Consider the following 18,752-nt stretch of genomic DNA (forward strand, 5'->3'; position numbering starts at 1 on the left):
TCAAGTTTAGTACACCACTCCTCCTGCAGGAAGAAAGAAGGGGCTGAAATGGGGGCCGAATCTACCGAGCCGTGTATGAAGTATGGAGTCAACGCATCCTACTGGTCCGAGAGGTACATCAAGGAAACCGGACCAACATACAGTCAGGGTAACAAGGAAACTCTGCCTCTCTCTCTCTCTCCCCTATCTCTCTCTCTCTCTCTTCTCTCTCTCTCTTCCTCTCTATCTCACTCACTCTCTCCCCTATCTCTCTCTCACTCTCTATCTCTCTCTCTCTCTCTCTCCCTCTCTCTCTCCCCCTCTCTATCTCACTCACTATCTCTCTCTCCCTTATCTCTCTCTCTCTCTCTCTCTCTCTCTCTCTCTCTCTCTCTCTCTCCCTCTCTATCTCACTCACTATCTCTCTCTCTCCCTCTCTCTCTCTTCCTCTCTCTCTCTCCCTCTTTCTCTCACTCTCTATCTCTCTCTCCCTCCCTCTCTCTCTCACTCATGCTGTCTGTGATAAGACATTTTGATAAAGTCGACATAATAAAGAGTATAAATCGAAAAAGATGGTCTCCAAGAACTCTATACAACAAAACACTGATCTTCAGTAATATGAAGAAACCAAATGTTACAGGTATGACTAAGGTTATGGTGCAGGTTATCCATTTTAACTTCCCATGAAGAAATATGTTTAATAAAGCTTACACTTTTTAGATGGATGCTAAACTATGTTTATCTCCCATATAACAAATGGTTGCTTTCACAAGCATTTCATTGTTGTTTTTTTATCTCATATACGGAATATCTGCTGCTTTAGGTAAAGAGGAATCATATATAAGGCATTACATTTCAAAATTGTTATATATGTAATAAAATAACTGAATATTATCTGAACTAAGGTTCTTAGTAACTAAAAAAGCAATGAATCTATCCACTTCACTATAGATCTGTTAATACAATTTCTGTTAAAAATCAATTCACATGTATATATTCATTCATTCATTTTATGGAATCACTTCAATAAGTCTTTTCTGTCCATTTATTTCAATTTATTCTTAAACAACAGCTTTCCATTTACAAGCCCAGAGCTCTGTACACCTGTACATATACAGCAGTATTAAAATTCTAACAAGCATTGGACACAATGCACTCCTCACAGATTACCCCAGCATGTCCATATTTAACAGGCTCTGCTTTTCAAAGCATCGGAGAGTCATTCTTGATTTCTTTCTGCTGCTTCTCAGCCTCACTTTCCTGCTTGATGCCAACAGTGTGTGCTGAACAGGCAGGGCTGACAGCTTTAAAGAGGTCAAAGGGCAGTGGAAGAATGACCGAAGCCTTTTCATTGGACAGATTATGCAGGGTGTGCAGGTACCTCAGCTGTACCGCAGTTGGGGAGCCTGAAAGGATGTCGGCCGCCACTCGTAACGCCTCCGAGGCAGCTTTTTCCCCTTCTGCGGCAATGACCTGTGAAGAGTAAATAGAAAAATTGAAGTTTAATTAAAATAAGGTGGGATAAATAAATCCTGATGTGTGACCAACCTGGTGAAGGGCAAATCGGGCACCAAACAAGTGTTAGGAAGGCTAATGAGTTATCTGTTTCGAAAGAGAGCATTAGAACAGCTGTGATGAGAATAGGAGGTTTAGTCAAACGAGCTGACTAGTGTCGGAGATGGCTGGGGTGGCGACCCGGCCGGGACACCCAGGAGGACCTGAGGAGGGCTCACGCCTTCTCCAGACCATGTGGGGGTGACCACCCTGGTTCCTTTAGGGGCCACAGGTACAGAGCTTTGAAGCTCAACCCTGTAGGGGCCCGTGGTCACTGCCAAGGGGTGCCCCTCTGCCTTTGGAGCCCTAAAGGTGTGTTGGAAGTGCTGGGGGGGAAGAGGACTGGGGCCACTCAGAGTGCTTCCGGGTGTGCAGCCGACACTTCCGCCACACTGGGGAGTGCTGGTGGAAGATTGCCGGGAGGCACCTGGAGCACATCCGGGGTTGTATAAAAGGGGCCGCCATCTTTCGTACAGGGGCTTGAGTTGGGTGGAAGACGGACGAGATCTGGAAGGAGGCAAAGAGGCGGCCTGAAGAGAGAAGGCATTGTGATGTAGTGGCCAGGACTTTGAGGACTTGGGGACTGTGGAGCACTTTATTGTAAATATGCACTTTGTTAATAAACGTGGGGTGATTTAGACGTGTCTGCCTGTCTGTGTCCGGGTCATGTTCCATACTAGTCATTTCACCTCCATTGTCCAAAATAACATCAAGTTGAGATCTGAATGTCCCTAAAGCAATAGATTCTAGCTGCGGACCTCCAGAACTACACTCCACTGAAGAGACTGTCGCTTTATATCAATATTATATATATATCAATTTGGTTTAAGTTTTTTTGTTTGACACGCACGGAATTTAATGTTGGATAATTGTAAAGTGTTAGCCTTTGTGATTGATGTTCTTTATTTCTATTAGTCTAAGTTGTGTTTTGTGGTGTTTAGTTTGAGTGGAGTCGCTCCAATGGTCCTGAAGTCGGATAGATGGTAGATCCCTAGGCGAGGGTCGCTTGGCGTGAGAATTGGGAATTGAACCTTCTTTAAATGGCCTGCGAGGGACCGTAGAAGGTTTTTGGCCAGACAATCGAAATGAGACAGAAGGAGTGAGAGTGAGGGCGAGGGGCTACTGGTGTAGGAGGGCTTGTTGATTGAGGATTTGGCTGCATAACAGGAGCAGACTGAAGCTCCAGAGTATTTGGGACATCATCTTATTATCTTCACGGGTTGATTCAGAGCCCAGCATTTGTTGGACCGACTTAGCATCCGGGTAAAAGCATTGGATTTTTTTTTTCATTTTGTTTAAATTAAATCATATTTTGGATTTTGTGTGTATTTGTTTCTTTTGAATATTTTTCACTATATTTGTCGCATCTTGCACTGTAAGTTCAGTTTTTAAAATCTACTTGCCATCTTTATTGCCTCTCATTGTCCTCCATGCGCTATGTCAGGTGTAGACCATATACTGCTCATCACCTGCCTAATACAGAGCATAGTGTTGGCTATTCAAGGTGCTTCTCAGCAGCAAGGACAAGGAGACAATTCAGGGTTGCAGGAAGGATTCATTCAACCAGAAACAGACAGCTATCTAAAATTTCATCTGATATCTCACCCTTGTCTTGGCCAGCCTTTGGGCCTCAGCCTCCATGGCCAGAGTGTGTCTGAGTTCATCTGGCAGCTGCAGATCCTTTCTGTGAAAAAAAAAAAAAAAGAATTGTCAGTATTAGAACCCTTTCATGAAACTGGAAAATCTTCTGAGGCAGGGTAATGCGTTCATTTTCAAACATCTCTCAACACTGACTAGCTCCTTGCTTTGCCACTTTGGCATTTCCTATCCCTGGTGATTCTTTGGCATCTCATATTTGTATATGCTGCCAACAGTACCACTTCAGCATCACTCCATAAAGGGGAACACTTGCCGTATATATTCGCGTATAAGTCAGATCTTGAAACCTGAAAAATTGATCATAAAATCAGACCCCGATTTATACACCTGTTCAAAAATGCGACACTTAATTTACTTGCCTCCTCCAATCTCGCATCAGAATTTCTTTCAGTACTTCAACAACTTTTAATTTAAAACCAGCTTCATATTTTCTTCTGATCGAACGCTCCTTTGTAGATAAGGGATGCTCTTACGATAAAGGTGTATGAGGGTGTGAAATGCAAAAAACACAAATCAGTGCAAATGGCACTTCGGAATAGTTTGGGTATCACCGTGTGGTCACGTAGGCACAACAGAGAGATAGAGAGAGAGAGAGGTTAGGAGCACACGCATTGCCGTACCCAAATAGAAAAAAAAAGGCAGTGTGCTCCGTGGTTACTCTCTCAGGTGGGTGTAAGCATGTCATAATCTCTTGGACCAATAGCGTGAGTTTTCTGCATTCGACTTATACGACCAAAATTATTAAAATACCAGAAATTATACAATAAAATCAAATCCAAGATTAAAGTGAGGCTCCTGTCAATCATGGAGAATCCACTGCATCCAATGAGCAGGATCAGCTCCAGACAGAGGAGCAGCTTCAGCGACAGACTACAGTCACCGTCCTGCTCCACTGACAGACTGAGGAGACCCCACACTATGCGACTCTTCAATTCCACCCGGGGGGTAAACGTTAACATTATTCAAAGTTATTGTCTGTTATACCTGCATTGTTATCACTCTTTAATTTAATATTGTTCTTTATCAGTATGCTGCAGCTGGAGTATGTGAATTTCTCCTTGGGATTAATAAAGTATCTATCTATCTATCTATTATATGGTGCCTTTTATCTATCTATCTATCTATCTATCTATCTATCTATTAATTATATGGTAACTTTTATCTATCTATCTATCTATCTATCTATCTATCTATCTATCTATCTATCTATCTATTATATAGTGCCTTTCTATCTATCTATCTATTATATAGTGCCTTTCTATCTATCTATCTATCTATCTATCTATCTATCTATCTATCTATCTATCTATCTATCTATCTATCTATCGTGTATTCTTCACCTTGCCACTAACAAATGGGCATCTCTGGCAGATGCTTCATTGTGTCTTGTGCCATTTCACCCCATAGTACTTTTTTGAATCTTCTGTTTTTTTCCTGTTTATTTTCTGATATCTCTTGATCCAGTCTCGTGAATTCAGATTATTGGACTGACTTTGTTTGTTATGGTTTACCATTTGATCTTTTTCTTTGTAAATAAAATTTCCTGGCAATTAAAAGTAGGCAGACTTCTTATGTATTTCCATACACACCAAAGCTAGATGGCAGCTCATTTCTAATGTCTTCTTTGAGTTGTACTTACACATCAGCCCTCTCCACCTTGATTCCCCATTGACAAGTGACGGCATCCAGGGCAATCTAGAAAACACACAGAGAGATGACATCCAAAGCAGCATTCAGAATGATTTCAGGACAAGAACAATTGTACCTTTATACCTTGACAACACACACTTGCCCCAGTAGAAACTGACAGGGAGACCCTCCTACATTTAAAAACAGGAAACATTTACTCAGGAATCAGATATATCAGAATATCCTAATCCACTTCAGTGCCACTGGGGCCAATGCTGGTGGCAGCGTGCACAAGGCAGGGGCCAACTTCTGTCCATCACTGGGAAAGGGATAGGCTCCAGAACCCCTCAGACCACGAAGTGTTTTCAATAATGCATGAATTAATATATGCAGTATTTAGAGACACTGCACTTCAGAGTGTTTCAAGTTCGGCACATGCTGTATGTTTCACTACCTCCAGGAATTGAATGACAAAGTGAAAACAGGATTTTAAGATAGTTTACAAATAAAAAATTTAAATGTTAGAGTGACCCAAGTATTTAGGCCCTTTGCTCTGAAACATGAAATCTGGCAGAGGTGCATCCCATTCTATTGATCATCATTGAGATGTTTCATCATCTTGTTTGGAGACCACCTGTGGTCATTTTGATTGACTGGACAGGATTAGGAAAGGCATAACCCTGCCTACAGAAGATTCCACAGCTGAGCAAAAACCAAAGCCATGACGTCAAAGGAATTGCCCGCTGAGTTAGGAGACAGAATTGTGTCGAGGCTCAGATCTAGAGAAGACTACAAAAAATTCCTGCAGCATTGAAGGTTGGGCTCTGAGGCTAGGGTTCTGCACTGGCAATTGGAAGGTTGCCGGTTCGAATCCCGTAAATGCCAAAAGGGACTCTGCTCTGTTGGGCCCTTGAGCAAGGCCCTTAACCTGCAACTGCTGAGCGCTTTGAGTAGTGAGAAAAGTGCTATATAAATGCAAAGAATTATTATTATTATTATTATTATAAGGTTCCTTAGAACATGGTGACCTCCAGGACCTTCTTACACTCCATTGAAGCCAACAGCATTATGGAAGACCACTTTCACGCTCCCACTTCCTACTTTAATCTGGCAGAAGGTACCATAGAATTTAAACTACTTCTGCCAGGTTCTTCAACAGCTTTAGCTCCTTGGCTGTCCACAATGCTTGATTAAGACCCCCCAGATGTCCCAGGGTGTCCAAATTTAAAACCCCTACAAATCACTACACCCAACAGGCACACACGTATCCAAAACTTCATATCAGGCTCTACAAACACTAATGATTTGATCTTTGTCAGATTCTGTGCATGTATTTTTACTGGGTTTGTTCAGCAGAACAAACATCTCATGGCCACCATAATCGGACCCTGTCTTGTCTTTTCCTTTTCATGGTAGGCCCAATGTGTGGCCCTGTAGTGGTAGTTGTGACAAATACATAAACCTAGTCTTCCACATTCCCATCCACTTTGACCACCAACAAATAGTGAGTAGAATTTTTTTTTTTGTCAAAAATTGTATTTTATTAATTGCAAATACTTCCATAAATTATCTCTGGGCAGCCCATAAAGAAACAGAAGAAGGAGAGGGTGTAGCACAATTTAAGCTTCATACCTTCATTTCATCCGTGATGCTCTTCCTGTTCAAGAGAACATCTGCAAAGCAGTGATGAGCCAAAATGGACTTCATGGTTGTCTGGACGAGCGTCTGAAGTGCACTTGGTGCATCTGATACAGCAGTAAAGGAAAGCGATGCATTCTCTAGTCGGTAATAACAGACAGCGTTCAACTGCATGGTGACCATGTCCTTCGTCACAACCTAAGGACAGGAACACACTTTACATGGGGTAAAGGATTCAGAGATGTACACTCTGCCAAGAAAAAAACACCTCCATATGAACTCTCAGATCTAGATAAGTTCCGGTAGAGCAGCAATTCTCAATTTACTAAGTAGGAAACACGTTAACACACTCGGTAGTCAATATGAGAGGAAAGTCTGGACTCCTGACTAAATCACAGAGGTTTTAGAGACCTCATGCTTTCTCAGTCATCCCATGTATGGACCATCTGTCAATTAGTAACACAGATTGAGGTTCGAAGTCGTATGTTCTGTGCACTTGGGGGCTAGCAATTAATGGGGAGGTCTCAATCTAAGGTTGTCTTCTCTTATAAGCCTTGCACAGTAGCCCTCCATATGGATGATGGTAAAGAGCTCATTCAGTATACGCTCCAGTGGAGGACTTGTTACCTTTACAACTTGTGCAGGAAGTGAAATCTTTCAAATTGATTTCTTATTGTAATGACATTACTGATTTAAATAGTGGATAATCCATACTTTTAAAATTTGATTTTTATGAGTCAGGGTACGTTCTGCAGAACGTTCATCTGTACTCAGTCCTTATTTAGACTTCACATGTTCTTCCTATGTCCTTATGAGTTTTCCCACATTCAGATATTTAAATAAACAAATAAATAGTTGATTTTCATGATGAGCAAAATACAATGAAGATTTGGGACACAATCATAATTCGGGTAGGACATACTGTACAGTGAATTTAGAAAGTGTTGGACCCGTTGCACTTTTTTCCCATTTTGCTGTGTTGCAAAATTGTTTAGATTCATTTGTCCCCACATCAAGGAACATTATGTACCTCAAAATGACAAAATAAAAGCAGGATTATAGAAATAGAATAGAATTTTTTGGCAGATACATTAAAAATATCACATTGACACAAGCATTAGTGTCATGCCTGGAGGAAACCAGGCACCGTTCATCACTTGTGGGCCATTTTTCTCCACATCAAGGAACATTATGTACCCCAAAGTGACAAAATAAAAGTAGGATTATAGACTTTTTTTTTGCAGATTTATTAAAAATACCATATTGACCCAAGTATTCACACCCTTTGCTATGGGACTTAACATCTGGCTCAGGTGCATCTCACTTTAGCGATCATCATTGAGATGTTTGTACATCTTGTTTGGAGTCCACATATAGTCAATTTAATTGATGGGACATGTTTGGGAATGACACACACCTGTCAATAGAATGTCCCAAAACTGAGCAAAAACCAAGCCGTGAAATCAAAGGAATTGCCTGCAGAGCTTAGAGACCGGATTATGTCAAGGTACAGATTTGGAGAACACTAACAAAAATTCCTGCAGCATTGAAGGTTCCCAAGAGTATAGTGGCCTTAATCGCTCTTAAATGGAAGAAGTTTAGAACAATTACAACTCTTCCTAGAGTTAGCCACCCAGTCAAACCAAGCAAATTGCTGAAAAGGGTCATGGTAATAGAGGTGACCAAGAACCCAATGGTCACTCCGGAGAACCCGTACAGAGATGGGAGAACCACCACTGCAACACTCCGCTGATCCGAACTTTGTGACAAAGTGGCCACAAAGAGGCTTTCCTCAGTAAAACACACATGGAAGCCCATTTGCTATTTGCAAAAAGGCACCTAAAGAACTCTCAAACTTGTGAGAAACATGATTCTTTGGTCAGATGAAACTACAATTATAATCATTTCTCGAGGAAACCAGGCACCATTGTTGTTCACTTGTGCAATGGTGAAGCATGGTGGTGGCAGCATCATGTTGTGCGGTTGGGGACTGGGAGATTAGACAAGGTTGAGGAAAAGCAGAATGGAGCAGAACACAGAGATATCCTTAATGAAAATCTACTCCATAGTGTTCTAGACCTCAAACTGGGCCGAAGGTTCACCCTCCAACAGAACAATGATGGTAAGCACAAAGCAAAGAAAACACAGGAGTGGGTTAGGGACAACTCTGGGAATGTCCATGAGTGGTTCAGACAGACCGTGGACTTATAGTCACTTGAACATCTCTAGAGAGACTTGAAATTAGCTGACCACTGACTTTGTCCATCCAACCTGACAGAACTTGAGAGAATCTGCAGAGAAGAATGGCAGAAGATCTCCAGATCCAGATGTACCAAGCTTGTTGTATCAAACCTCAGAAGACTCCAGGCTGGAATCACTGTCAAAGGAGCTTCAACAAAGTACTAAGTAAAGGGTCTGAACACTTGTGTCAGTGGGATATTTCAGTTTCTTATTTTTAATAAATTTGCAAAAATTTCTTAAGAGATGTGTTGAAATCGATACAGTATTTACACCAAAAGGAAGAAACAAATACCTCATGGAATGGGATTTGAAAGGTTTTAATCCGAAGGTCAACTTTGTGACAAACATCCAAGCAAGGCAAGTAGAAGCAGAGCCCTAAATTCAGAGAAGAATTACAAGGAAGTGTAGTAAGTATTAATTAGTCATCTTATTGACTGAAGAAAATAGTTCATAAATCATTATACAGCACTTCAGCATGTGGTGATACCTGGTCCTCTTGCCTTCCCTGGCCTTAAATGGCCCAGTCTGAAGATTACAGCTCTCTCATACTCACGAACAATCTGAAAAACCAGGACAATTAGAAAGAAAGAGTCACTTAACCACCTGCTAGAGTAGAAGCCCATTTGCTCTGCTGAAATGCTTCAGATGTACATCCCAGGACGCATTAGGGACTCCATTGAGTCTCCGGCTCCTAATTTTTTTGAGTTATAATAACTAGCTCCTTGGTTTTATGTGGAAATGACTTAAATTCAGTTCATAGTTTTTAGATGAGCACTACCCTGACATGTTAAAAAAAATCGCTGTCCTTGTAGCACAGGTTCTTAGCAATGGGCTTTCTGGAGGAACCCTTGAGCTCTCTGGTCATACCATGTTGTGTTACCCTGTGAAGCACAACCAACACTTGAACAATTAAAAGCAATTTTGGGTCTGTAAAGGATTTAAAAACTATAGGATGAGTTTAGGCTGCCTGGAGTGAGGCCTGCTTCTGAGGTTGACCTGTAAGGTCCTAGTTAGGTTTTGGGTCATTCTGAGGCCCATCATCCATTTTTGATCATTGTGTGCTGGCAGCTTTAGGCCTTGTTCACACGGGCGTTAAAATCGGCGTTTTTGCGTTAGTAGCGTCCGGTGAGCGGATCAAGCGCCGAGTGTTTTCTACACATAGGAGTCAATGAGAGCGTTCACACGGCTTTGGTGACGTGCGTTTGTCCGGCTGCGCGTTTATACGGCATCAAAAAAACGTTGCATGCAGCTTTTTCTTGGCGTTCAAAACCCAACGAACGCAAGGAAACCGCTTCTAGTTTGTTTTTTGCGCGTCTATTTTACGCTTCGGAGGAGCGGGGTGAGGGTTATTTCAGTGTATAACACCGGTGTAAGCGCACACTCGACTACTGTTTCCTTACCTCAAAGTGACAAGTAGTCTCTCTTCGGGGCTAACACCAAGTCGCATATTGGTTGATTGGCGTGCAATGTGGCATTGCACCAGCTGCAGCAGACAATCAAAAGTGGAAACCGACATCCGAGAGTAATTAAAAAACTTGCGCGGAAATTTTCGCATTTCTTCATAAAGCACAAAAAAACTTCCTTTAACCCGACGTTGTGCAGTCAGAGCATGAACCCAGTAGCGGGGCGATTTTTTCGCCGTATTACGAGTATTTTTAAAACAAGAAGATTAATATCTAACATAGCAAAATGGTCCATATTGAAAGGAGGCACCTCAAATAAAACAACAAGGGCTTTCATATCCAGTTCCCGACACTGCCTCCACAGGTTAACACACAAACTACAATTTGGGCTGCAGGCTGGCGTTAGACAGAGACAAATGAACGCCGGTGTAGAAGTCAATCGATCGCCACCACAAAATGCAACATAAACCTCTAGGACGTTCAGAGCAAGTTCGTTTATCCAAAAACTTAACGCCCGTGTGAACAAGGCCTTACAGCAAAGGCACAAGCAAAAGGAAAGATAACTTCAGAAACACTCAGTAAAGAGCATTGTGATGATGTCATCAAGCAGTTCCAGAATAAAGTCAAGGAAACCCTTAGAAGGGGAAGACTACATATTAATATTGTATTGGCCATTATACCTCCCATTAAACGTCATAGTCAGTTCTATACATTAAGTATGGAAGCTTGCAGGTAAACATTCATGTGCCTGCAATTAAACAAAGGTGGCTCCCAGGCCCATAATCCCAAACTTAATCTAAACCTGGCTTTCTGTCGGTGGACACTAGTCAATACGAATTTCCATTACAGCATATGAAATAGAATAAATCCTAGTTTAGGTTCTGCAAGCTGTGTTAATAAAGCACTGATCTCAGAAGAATTTGAATGAATAGCAGCAATGCTGACACACTATTCAGTCAAGTACTTGATTGACAAGAAGGTTTGTAACAAGAGGGCAGCACCACTATGAGCAGACATCTTACACTTTAATGGGCAAACTCATATCTACAAAATGGACCTCTTTCTTAGAAAACAAACTAGAGTTAACCAAAGAACAGCATTTAGTAGGGGCCACCAAAACTGTGGATAGATGTGTTAAAGGCTTTAAACAGCACAGTGCATGTGTATGAATCCAATGCTACAGACCACATTTGTTAAGTCACAGCCTGGATTCCCACCCACTGGCATCATTGTGTCATCTGTGTTCATTATTGATTCTTTAGTTTGTGCTAATATTTCTATTTATTTCATGCATTATTCGTTGTTTTTAATTTTGCCTATGCATGTATGCCTGTGTTATATTCCATATGTTTTATGAGTGGTTCCCCAAGAGACAGGGCCCTTGAGTCCAACAACAGTGGAGGGTATCCCAACCCTACCATGCGGTTCATTGCAAATGCTCTCTGGGGTTGGTGGGTACTTTGATCTTTTCCTGTGCTTTGTGCTTTCTGTGATGTTCTGGATTTTTGACCTTCACCATTGGATTACTTTATTGGAACTTTATTTACTATCAGATTGCCTTCGTTACAGGCAATTCCTTTTTTCTTTTGTGCTGTATGTACCTTTATTCAATGAAGTAAGAAAAGAATGCAGAACTAAGGCTTATAGTCTATCTATCTATCTATCTATCTATCTAATAGTGCTATAGTGCCCTTCACATCTATCAGTCTGTCTATTGCAATAAAGGGCAGGACTGGACTGACTTCCCAAATGAGATGGATGGACCCTTGATGGACCCTTACCTGTCTGAAAGGCCCATATAACACAAGGACAAGGGACTCCTTGACCCTATACTCTCTTAGGGTTCTAGGTAGCAATCTTTCTTTGTGGAAGCACTCATGTTCATACCTGTGGGAACTGTAGGCCCATCGGGCCGTCAAACAGGATGCCATGGGTGCCACCAGAAGGAGCTGTCAAGAGTAGTTTTTATTTTTTCTGAGGGGTTTCAACCTGGCCCAGAATTGCCTCCTCCATGCATTGTTGTGGTATCAGAACAACTTCTGGGTCCAGTGTAAAGGGATTTCATTGCGCTTGGGGAGTCATAGTTGGATAATGCTTGCTTGGGAGGTTTGAAAACAGAATAAGAAAAAGAATTGTGTGTTGAATTATGATGCTTGGGAAGAAGAGACCCAATGGAAGGTATTGTGTTAAATAAAAAATAAGTTTATTTGAACCCAGCACTGCTGTGGTGTAATATGTCCAAGGTTTAGAGCTCTGTCTCACCCCTTAAACAATTTACACCTAACTATCATTAAAGTTATTATTTGGTAGAGAAATAAAAGTTTGGAAATAAAGCAATGGGCAGAACCATATTTTATAGGTGAAGAGAAATGAAGTCACTGCCACAAACAGTATGGCATCACCCATAAAACCAACTCACAAAATGGCATCAACTGCAAACGAAATGCTCAAAATGGTAACAGCAGTTGAAAAAATGAATGAAAAAATAAAAACCAAATAACATCATTGTCAAAATACAACAAATAAAAATGAAAAAGAAGTCACATAAAGTGCCAAAATCAGGATGTGAAACCTTAAATGTCAACCATAGACTCCCAACAGTGTATTATACCAGACTGAGTCTGTAAGGAGTGCTACATTTATTAATCATGATAAAAGAAGCCTGTAAAGACTTGTTTTATCATTAAAAACACAAAATGGCTTCCAACTGTTTGATAGTCTGAAATGCACTGGTTACTTAGGTCAACTTGAGTCCAAATAAAGCATCAGAAAAAGTTTTCTTACCTTCAAGCAGAACCAGATGGAAATGGGAAAGGATAGCAAAATAACCAACATCATGGCAAGTGTGAGGATCCACTCACAGAAGTTCAGCTTCCGATGTTTGATTCCTGGTAGGATGAGATGAGGTGAGTCTATTAAAGGAGCGCATCATTATTCTAACCGACCTGTAATGGATTCATAATCAAAATTATTTTTAATATTTGAAAGGCACATCTAAAATTCATGACTGATTTGGCCAGAAGTGGTGGAGCAATTTCAGTCTTTTTTTGTGCAGCACACTGTAGACAGTCCTCATGATGAGAAGTCAGAGGAGAATGTACCTGACCAAGAGCTCCTTCACCCAACCATGTAACCCACACTATCTCAGCTTGTTCCACTCTGCCTGGATGCAGCAAATGAAAATGGACACCAAAGAAAGTGACACCCAAGAGCAGGAAGATTCCCAATTGTAAAACAACCTCTATGGTAGCCTTTATGTTACACAGCTGAATGATCTGTGGAATAATGCTGACACAAGCAACATATATATTCTTGCTCTTTAAGACCCAATCATAAATTCACTTATTGGGAATTCAAAACATCCACGCATCCAAAGGGCGACTCTACAATGACCTAAAACAGAAGAGGGCACGGCACTACTCAACTTTCAATTGCATTACTGGGCAGCAAACATACAAACTATAAAGACCTAGACATCAACACAAACTGATTAATATCCAGAAGCCTAGTCGGCAATAGAAATAAAATCTTGCAGTAATTCTTTATATTCCCTGCTTTTTGCCCCAGTTAATACAAACTACTGTCATTACACTAAAAATCCAATTACTCTTCACTCTCTCAGAATATGGAACCAATGTAGGAAGCACGCAGAAAAGCTTTAATCTGTTGCATCTCTACATAACAACCACCTTTTTCCACCCCCTTAAACATATACATTATTCAATATCTGAAAAATGGGCAGCGCGGTGGCACAGTGGGTAGCGCTGCTGCCTCATAGTTAGGAGACCTGGGTTCGCTTCCCGGGTCCTCCCTGCGTGGAGTTTGCATGTTCTCCTCCCACAGTCCAAAGACATGCAGGTTAGGTGCATTGGCGATCCTAAATTGTCCTGTGTGTGTGTGTGCCCTGCAGTGGGCTGGCACCCTGCCTGGGGTTTGTTTCCTGCCTTGCGCCCTGTGTTGGCTGGTATTGGCTCCAGCAGACCCCCGTGACCCTGTAATTAGGATGTAGAGGGATGGATGGAATATCTGGAAATTGTCCTAGATTAAAACATTTAGAGAGCTGTACATAGATAATGTCTTTGCATCCTACGAACAATTATGCTTCAAATACAACTCATTAACATAATTCCTCTACTAGTTTCAAGCCAGAAACTTTGCTAAAGAGAACCTGCCCAATTTTCCTCACCTTCCACCTTGTTCTATTCTAGAAGAATTACTGATCAGTCTTGAAGACTTAAATAGCATCTCAACAATATGTAAAAATATTTTAGTCTTTTCCTTTCAAAGACCCCAGAGTACATTGAGGAAAGGATCTGTCGCTTAATATTTCAGAAAAGGAGTGGAAGGCAGCCATGCACAGAATACACTTAAGCTCAATATGAGCAAAGCATTCAGACAATTAACTTAAAATCTTTTATCGAGTGCATCTGTTTCATTTAAAATTATCCAAAATTTTTCCATTCCAGGGCAAGATTCAATTTGTGAACGTTGCAATCTAGCTCCAGCCTCACTGAAACATATGTTCTGAGTGTGCACCAAAGTAACAAATGTTTGGGCAAAAAAAGCTTTGCATGCTTATCAGATGGCTTTGGTGACACAATCCCTCCAAAACCATCAGCGGCTGTGCTTGGTGGACTCCCAGATGACATTAAAGTGGAGAAGGACAAACACACTGTAATTTCCTTTAATACACTAATAGCATGTAGACTTGTCTTGCTCCCACCCCACGATTCTTAAGTCAGTGGGTAACCGATGTTCTATACTACTTGAAATTGGAAAAAAATCAAATTCACACTTTTTTAAATATGGCAGGATCTGATCAATAACATTTTAGAATAAGCTTCCATTTTGAGGAAAGGATACCTTTCTTTTCTTGCTCCTTTTATAGAGGAGCTGAGGTTGCCAGCTCCTTCTCTTGGTTGGGGGTTGATGTTTTGCTTTGATTTATTAAATTTGTCTTGTCTGTATGGAATGTTATCAGTTTCTAACTAAAGTTAGTAAAAAACAATAAGACCAAAGTACACCTTTTGACACTATTTAACACAGTATTCTCATAAATCATATTAGACAATGGATGGGTATTGCTGGTATTGTCTTTAATCGGTTACAGTCCTAAGAACCAGGTAGAAAATTACTTGATAGCTGTGGTGATTGTAGCTTGGCGGTCCGTGATATTGTACAAGGGGTATCCAAGGATCTTTTCAGGGCCCACTGATATTTTCAGACTACATGCTCTCGTTAGGTGAGATTATTTAAAAACACAAGGTGAACAAACACAGTTATGCAGATTACATACATATTTACATATCTACAACATCTATTGACCCTGAAAATCTGGGCCCTGTTGTCCAATGTCCATCCATCCATTTTCCAACCCGCTATATCCTAACTACAGGGTCACGGGGGTCTGCTGGAGCCAATCCCAGCCAACATAGGGCGCAAGACAGGAAACAAACCCCGGGCAGGGTGCCAGCCCACCGCAGGGCGCACACACACACACACAAACCAAGCACACACTAGGGACAATTTAGAATCGCCAATGCACCTAACCTGCATGTCTTTGGACTGTGGGAGGAAACCGGAGTACCCGGAGGAAACCCACGCAGACACGGCCAATGTCATACTTGCATTTCAAAATTAATGAGGAGTAAGTTCTTCAAATTAAACAACCAACAAAAACAGAAAACAGTTGTTGGCAAAAATAGAAACAGTGAGAGTCTTAGAAATAAACTTGAACCCTTAACATTAAAAATCAGGCAAAAGTAAAGAATTTAGGTGTTATAATGTACTCCGACCTAAATTTTAAATTGCATATTAACCATATAACTACAATTACTTTTTTTCATTTAAGGAATGTACAAACATTAGACCTCTTATTTCTGAGAAATTCATTCACACTTTTGCTCTTAGCCGACTAAATTATTTTAATGCTCTCCTAACTGGACTTCCTAACCACCCATCCATTATCCAACCCACTATATTCTAACTACAGGGTCATGGGGGTCTGTTGGAGCCAATCTCAGCCAACACGGGGTACAAGGTAGGAAACAAACCCTGGGCAGCCCACCGAAAGAAGGCATTCATTGTGCTGTATGTAGTTCAGAATGCAGCAGCAGGAATCTTAACCAGGAAAAGGAAATCTGAGCACATCTCGCCAGTCTTAGCATTGTTACATTAGTTACCTGCGTCCTTTAGAATTGATTTTCAGATACTATAAACTTTATATAAAGCTTTAATAATGCTCCTTCTTATATTTTGAAATGCCTACCCCCTTATATTCCCTGTCATAATCTTAGATCATTAAATACTGGTTTGCTAATTACACTAAGAGCAAAGTATAAAAGAATTGAAGCATCCTTTTGTTAGTTATGCTCTGAAAATCTGGAGCACTTAACTGATAAAGATATGCCAGGATATCACCATGAGACATTTTTAAAAAAATTTTTAAAAATTCCTAAAACCTGTATTATAGTTCTAGTTCTAATAGATTATGTATGTGTATATATATATATATATATGGATTTCTAGCTACAAATATTCAAACCGTATCACAGACCTTTGTTTTTCTATATACGTCATAAATTTTCAACCATTGCCAATGTCTACTTTTCTCTGCTTTCATTTCTGTTTTTTCTGAGGTAGCTTTTTGTGTCACCACCACCTGATCCTGTGCAGCCACCTGTAATGCTGGAATGACAGTGGATACTGAGCTGTTGACGAGATCCATTACATCAAATGTTCTTGGACTAAGCTCAAAAATAACTGAAACAACTTGAGCACATTTATGTTTAGTAGAATTACATGTGTATTGATTTATTTCTAGTTACTATTTTTGGTGTTTTAATTATTCATTTTTATTTTTATCTGTTTCTAATTTATTTTTCTTTTTTGCAACTTTGTCTTTAACAGCTTGTAAATACTTTGATCTGCACTCTTTGTATGACAATTTCCTATTTAAGTAAATGTTGTTTTTATCTCGTCATGGACCACCATTTCCCCCATTCCTCAGCAGTCCCTTACCTTCTTCATGGGCTTCACTCTCCAGCAGTGCCCCAGTCTCCTCTTGTTCTTCTATGTCCGAGTCCACTACATTATCCACATCCACCACGGTGGAAGTTACCACATTGCTGTCAGCATTCAGAGGGCCCTTGACCTCTGTTGCTGGTTTATCTTCCATCCTTCTTCTTTTCGAAGACGACCTTCCTCTGGCCTCACTGGTCTGCCTCTGCCTATTCTTCTGTGGCAGATGTATACTTGGTGGAGCCGGGAGATCTTTTGCCTTTCTCCCTGAGCTTCTGGATGACCGAGATGTGCTTCTGGAGCGCCTCTCCATCTGGTCCTGGGGTTGTGTAGTCAAAAGCATGTGCAATATGAAGTTAGTCCAGGCAAAAAAGGAGGAGCAGGTTGAGCAGTTCCCATTTCTAAGGAGTTTATATATGGTTGTAGGAGGGATGGAGATGTGCTGCTGAAGCAGAACACGGCATGGTCAGCCTTCTCAGCTTCTCTGGAAGCAGCAATGGGGGTGGAAAACTAATTAGTGAGAAGATAAAGGTCATCAAGGGAGGCACCCATCAACACACATGGATTTACTTGTGTTTTCTGGAGACCTACTTAAATGTACTAATTTGTGGAAGTTTAGCTCTTGGACAACCCTACATTGGAATAAGTGTGCTTAGAAAATTAATTAATAAATGAAAAGTAACTACTGGCTGGGACAATTGCTAATTTTGCTGTGTCATGTATCCAGTATTCTGAGTTTGAATAACACCCCGGGACATTGTCCATGTAGAGTCTAAATATTTTCCCCAGGCCCATGTGAGGTTTACGTAGGTTGGTCCTCTTTTCCTCTCATGTCCCCAAACATATGCAAGTTGAATACTTATTGGAGCAACACTGGGTAAAGGCAGAGACTGTCCTTGAATCAGTCCACTACATAAGCTGCTCCCATACACATCCACAGAGCCAGTTAGGAATCACCAGCTCACCTAACAGACTCATTATTGGGTATGTAGAAGGAAAAGTGGAGTATCTAGAGAAATGTCCACAGCGAAGATTGTAGAAAAGGAGTCAGACATTCAGCGTCCTGGAGACCTCGGCCAACAAGCTGCCTCTACCCCTACTGACCATTCTACAGCTGAGTCAGTGCTGGGCCAGTCAATCAGATGAAAGGACCCTTCTACTTGATAATTCCAGTCCTCCTTAATCCGATATGACTTTTCCATAGGCAGGGAAATGGTTTGGCAGTAAAGCAGTTGAGCCAAGTGCCACACGAGGATACTGAGAAGAGAAACAGAATAGAAGAGGGTTAGTAACAGTTTATAAATATCATATTACTTAAATTTTAGTACTAATGACTAACAACAGAGATGCAATATGCACAGCTAATCAGCAGCTCTAGACAGGGTATGCTAAACTGAAGTTGTGAGTCTTCAGCTGGGATTTAAAATGTGAGACTGATGGAGCACCTTTTTAATTAGCAGGCAGACCATTCCATAGCATTGGGACCCTGTAACTAAAAGCTTGACCTCTCACCATTATGGGAAGACTGTAGACTACATTATATTATCAAAAGTATTGGGACACCTGCCTTTACACACACATGAACTTTAGTGATACCCCATTCTTAATACTTAGGTTTAAATATGGAGT

General features: G+C 40.9%; 1 protein-coding gene across 1 annotated transcript; it reads right to left on the bottom strand.

The window, feature by feature from the left end:
- Positions 1 to 1,182: 1,182 nt before the first annotated feature.
- On the bottom strand, positions 1,183 to 18,137 carry nphs2 (NPHS2 stomatin family member, podocin). The gene is made up of 8 exons (XM_039767776.1): positions 17,124 to 18,137; positions 12,888 to 12,991; positions 9,188 to 9,260; positions 8,993 to 9,075; positions 6,454 to 6,657; positions 4,832 to 4,887; positions 3,139 to 3,217; positions 1,183 to 1,452 (listed from the first exon to the last, which is right to left on the bottom strand). The coding sequence occupies exons 1-8, from the start codon at positions 17,464 to 17,466 to the stop codon at positions 1,183 to 1,185; spliced, it is 1,212 nt and encodes a 403-aa protein (XP_039623710.1). The 5' UTR covers positions 17,467 to 18,137.
- Positions 18,138 to 18,752: the final 615 nt, after the last annotated feature.

Source organism: Polypterus senegalus, chromosome 10 (genome assembly GCF_016835505.1).
Source record: "Polypterus senegalus isolate Bchr_013 chromosome 10, ASM1683550v1, whole genome shotgun sequence".
Taxonomy (NCBI): Eukaryota; Metazoa; Chordata; class Cladistia; order Polypteriformes; family Polypteridae; genus Polypterus; species Polypterus senegalus.

Bases quoted from the DNA above. Each gene is read 5' to 3' on its own strand.
- nphs2 (XM_039767776.1), bottom strand. From the start codon at position 17,466: ATGCTTTTGACTACACAACCCCAGGACCAGATGGAGAGGCGCTCCAGA. The intron at 4,888-6,453 runs GTATGAAGCTTA...TGTGTTTTCTAG, and splicing joins GCATCACGGATGAAATGAAG to ATTGCCCTGGATGCCGTCAC. The intron at 1,453-3,138 runs GTGAGATATCAG...TACTCTTCACAG, and splicing joins AAAGGCTGGCCAAGACAAGG to GTCATTGCCGCAGAAGGGGA.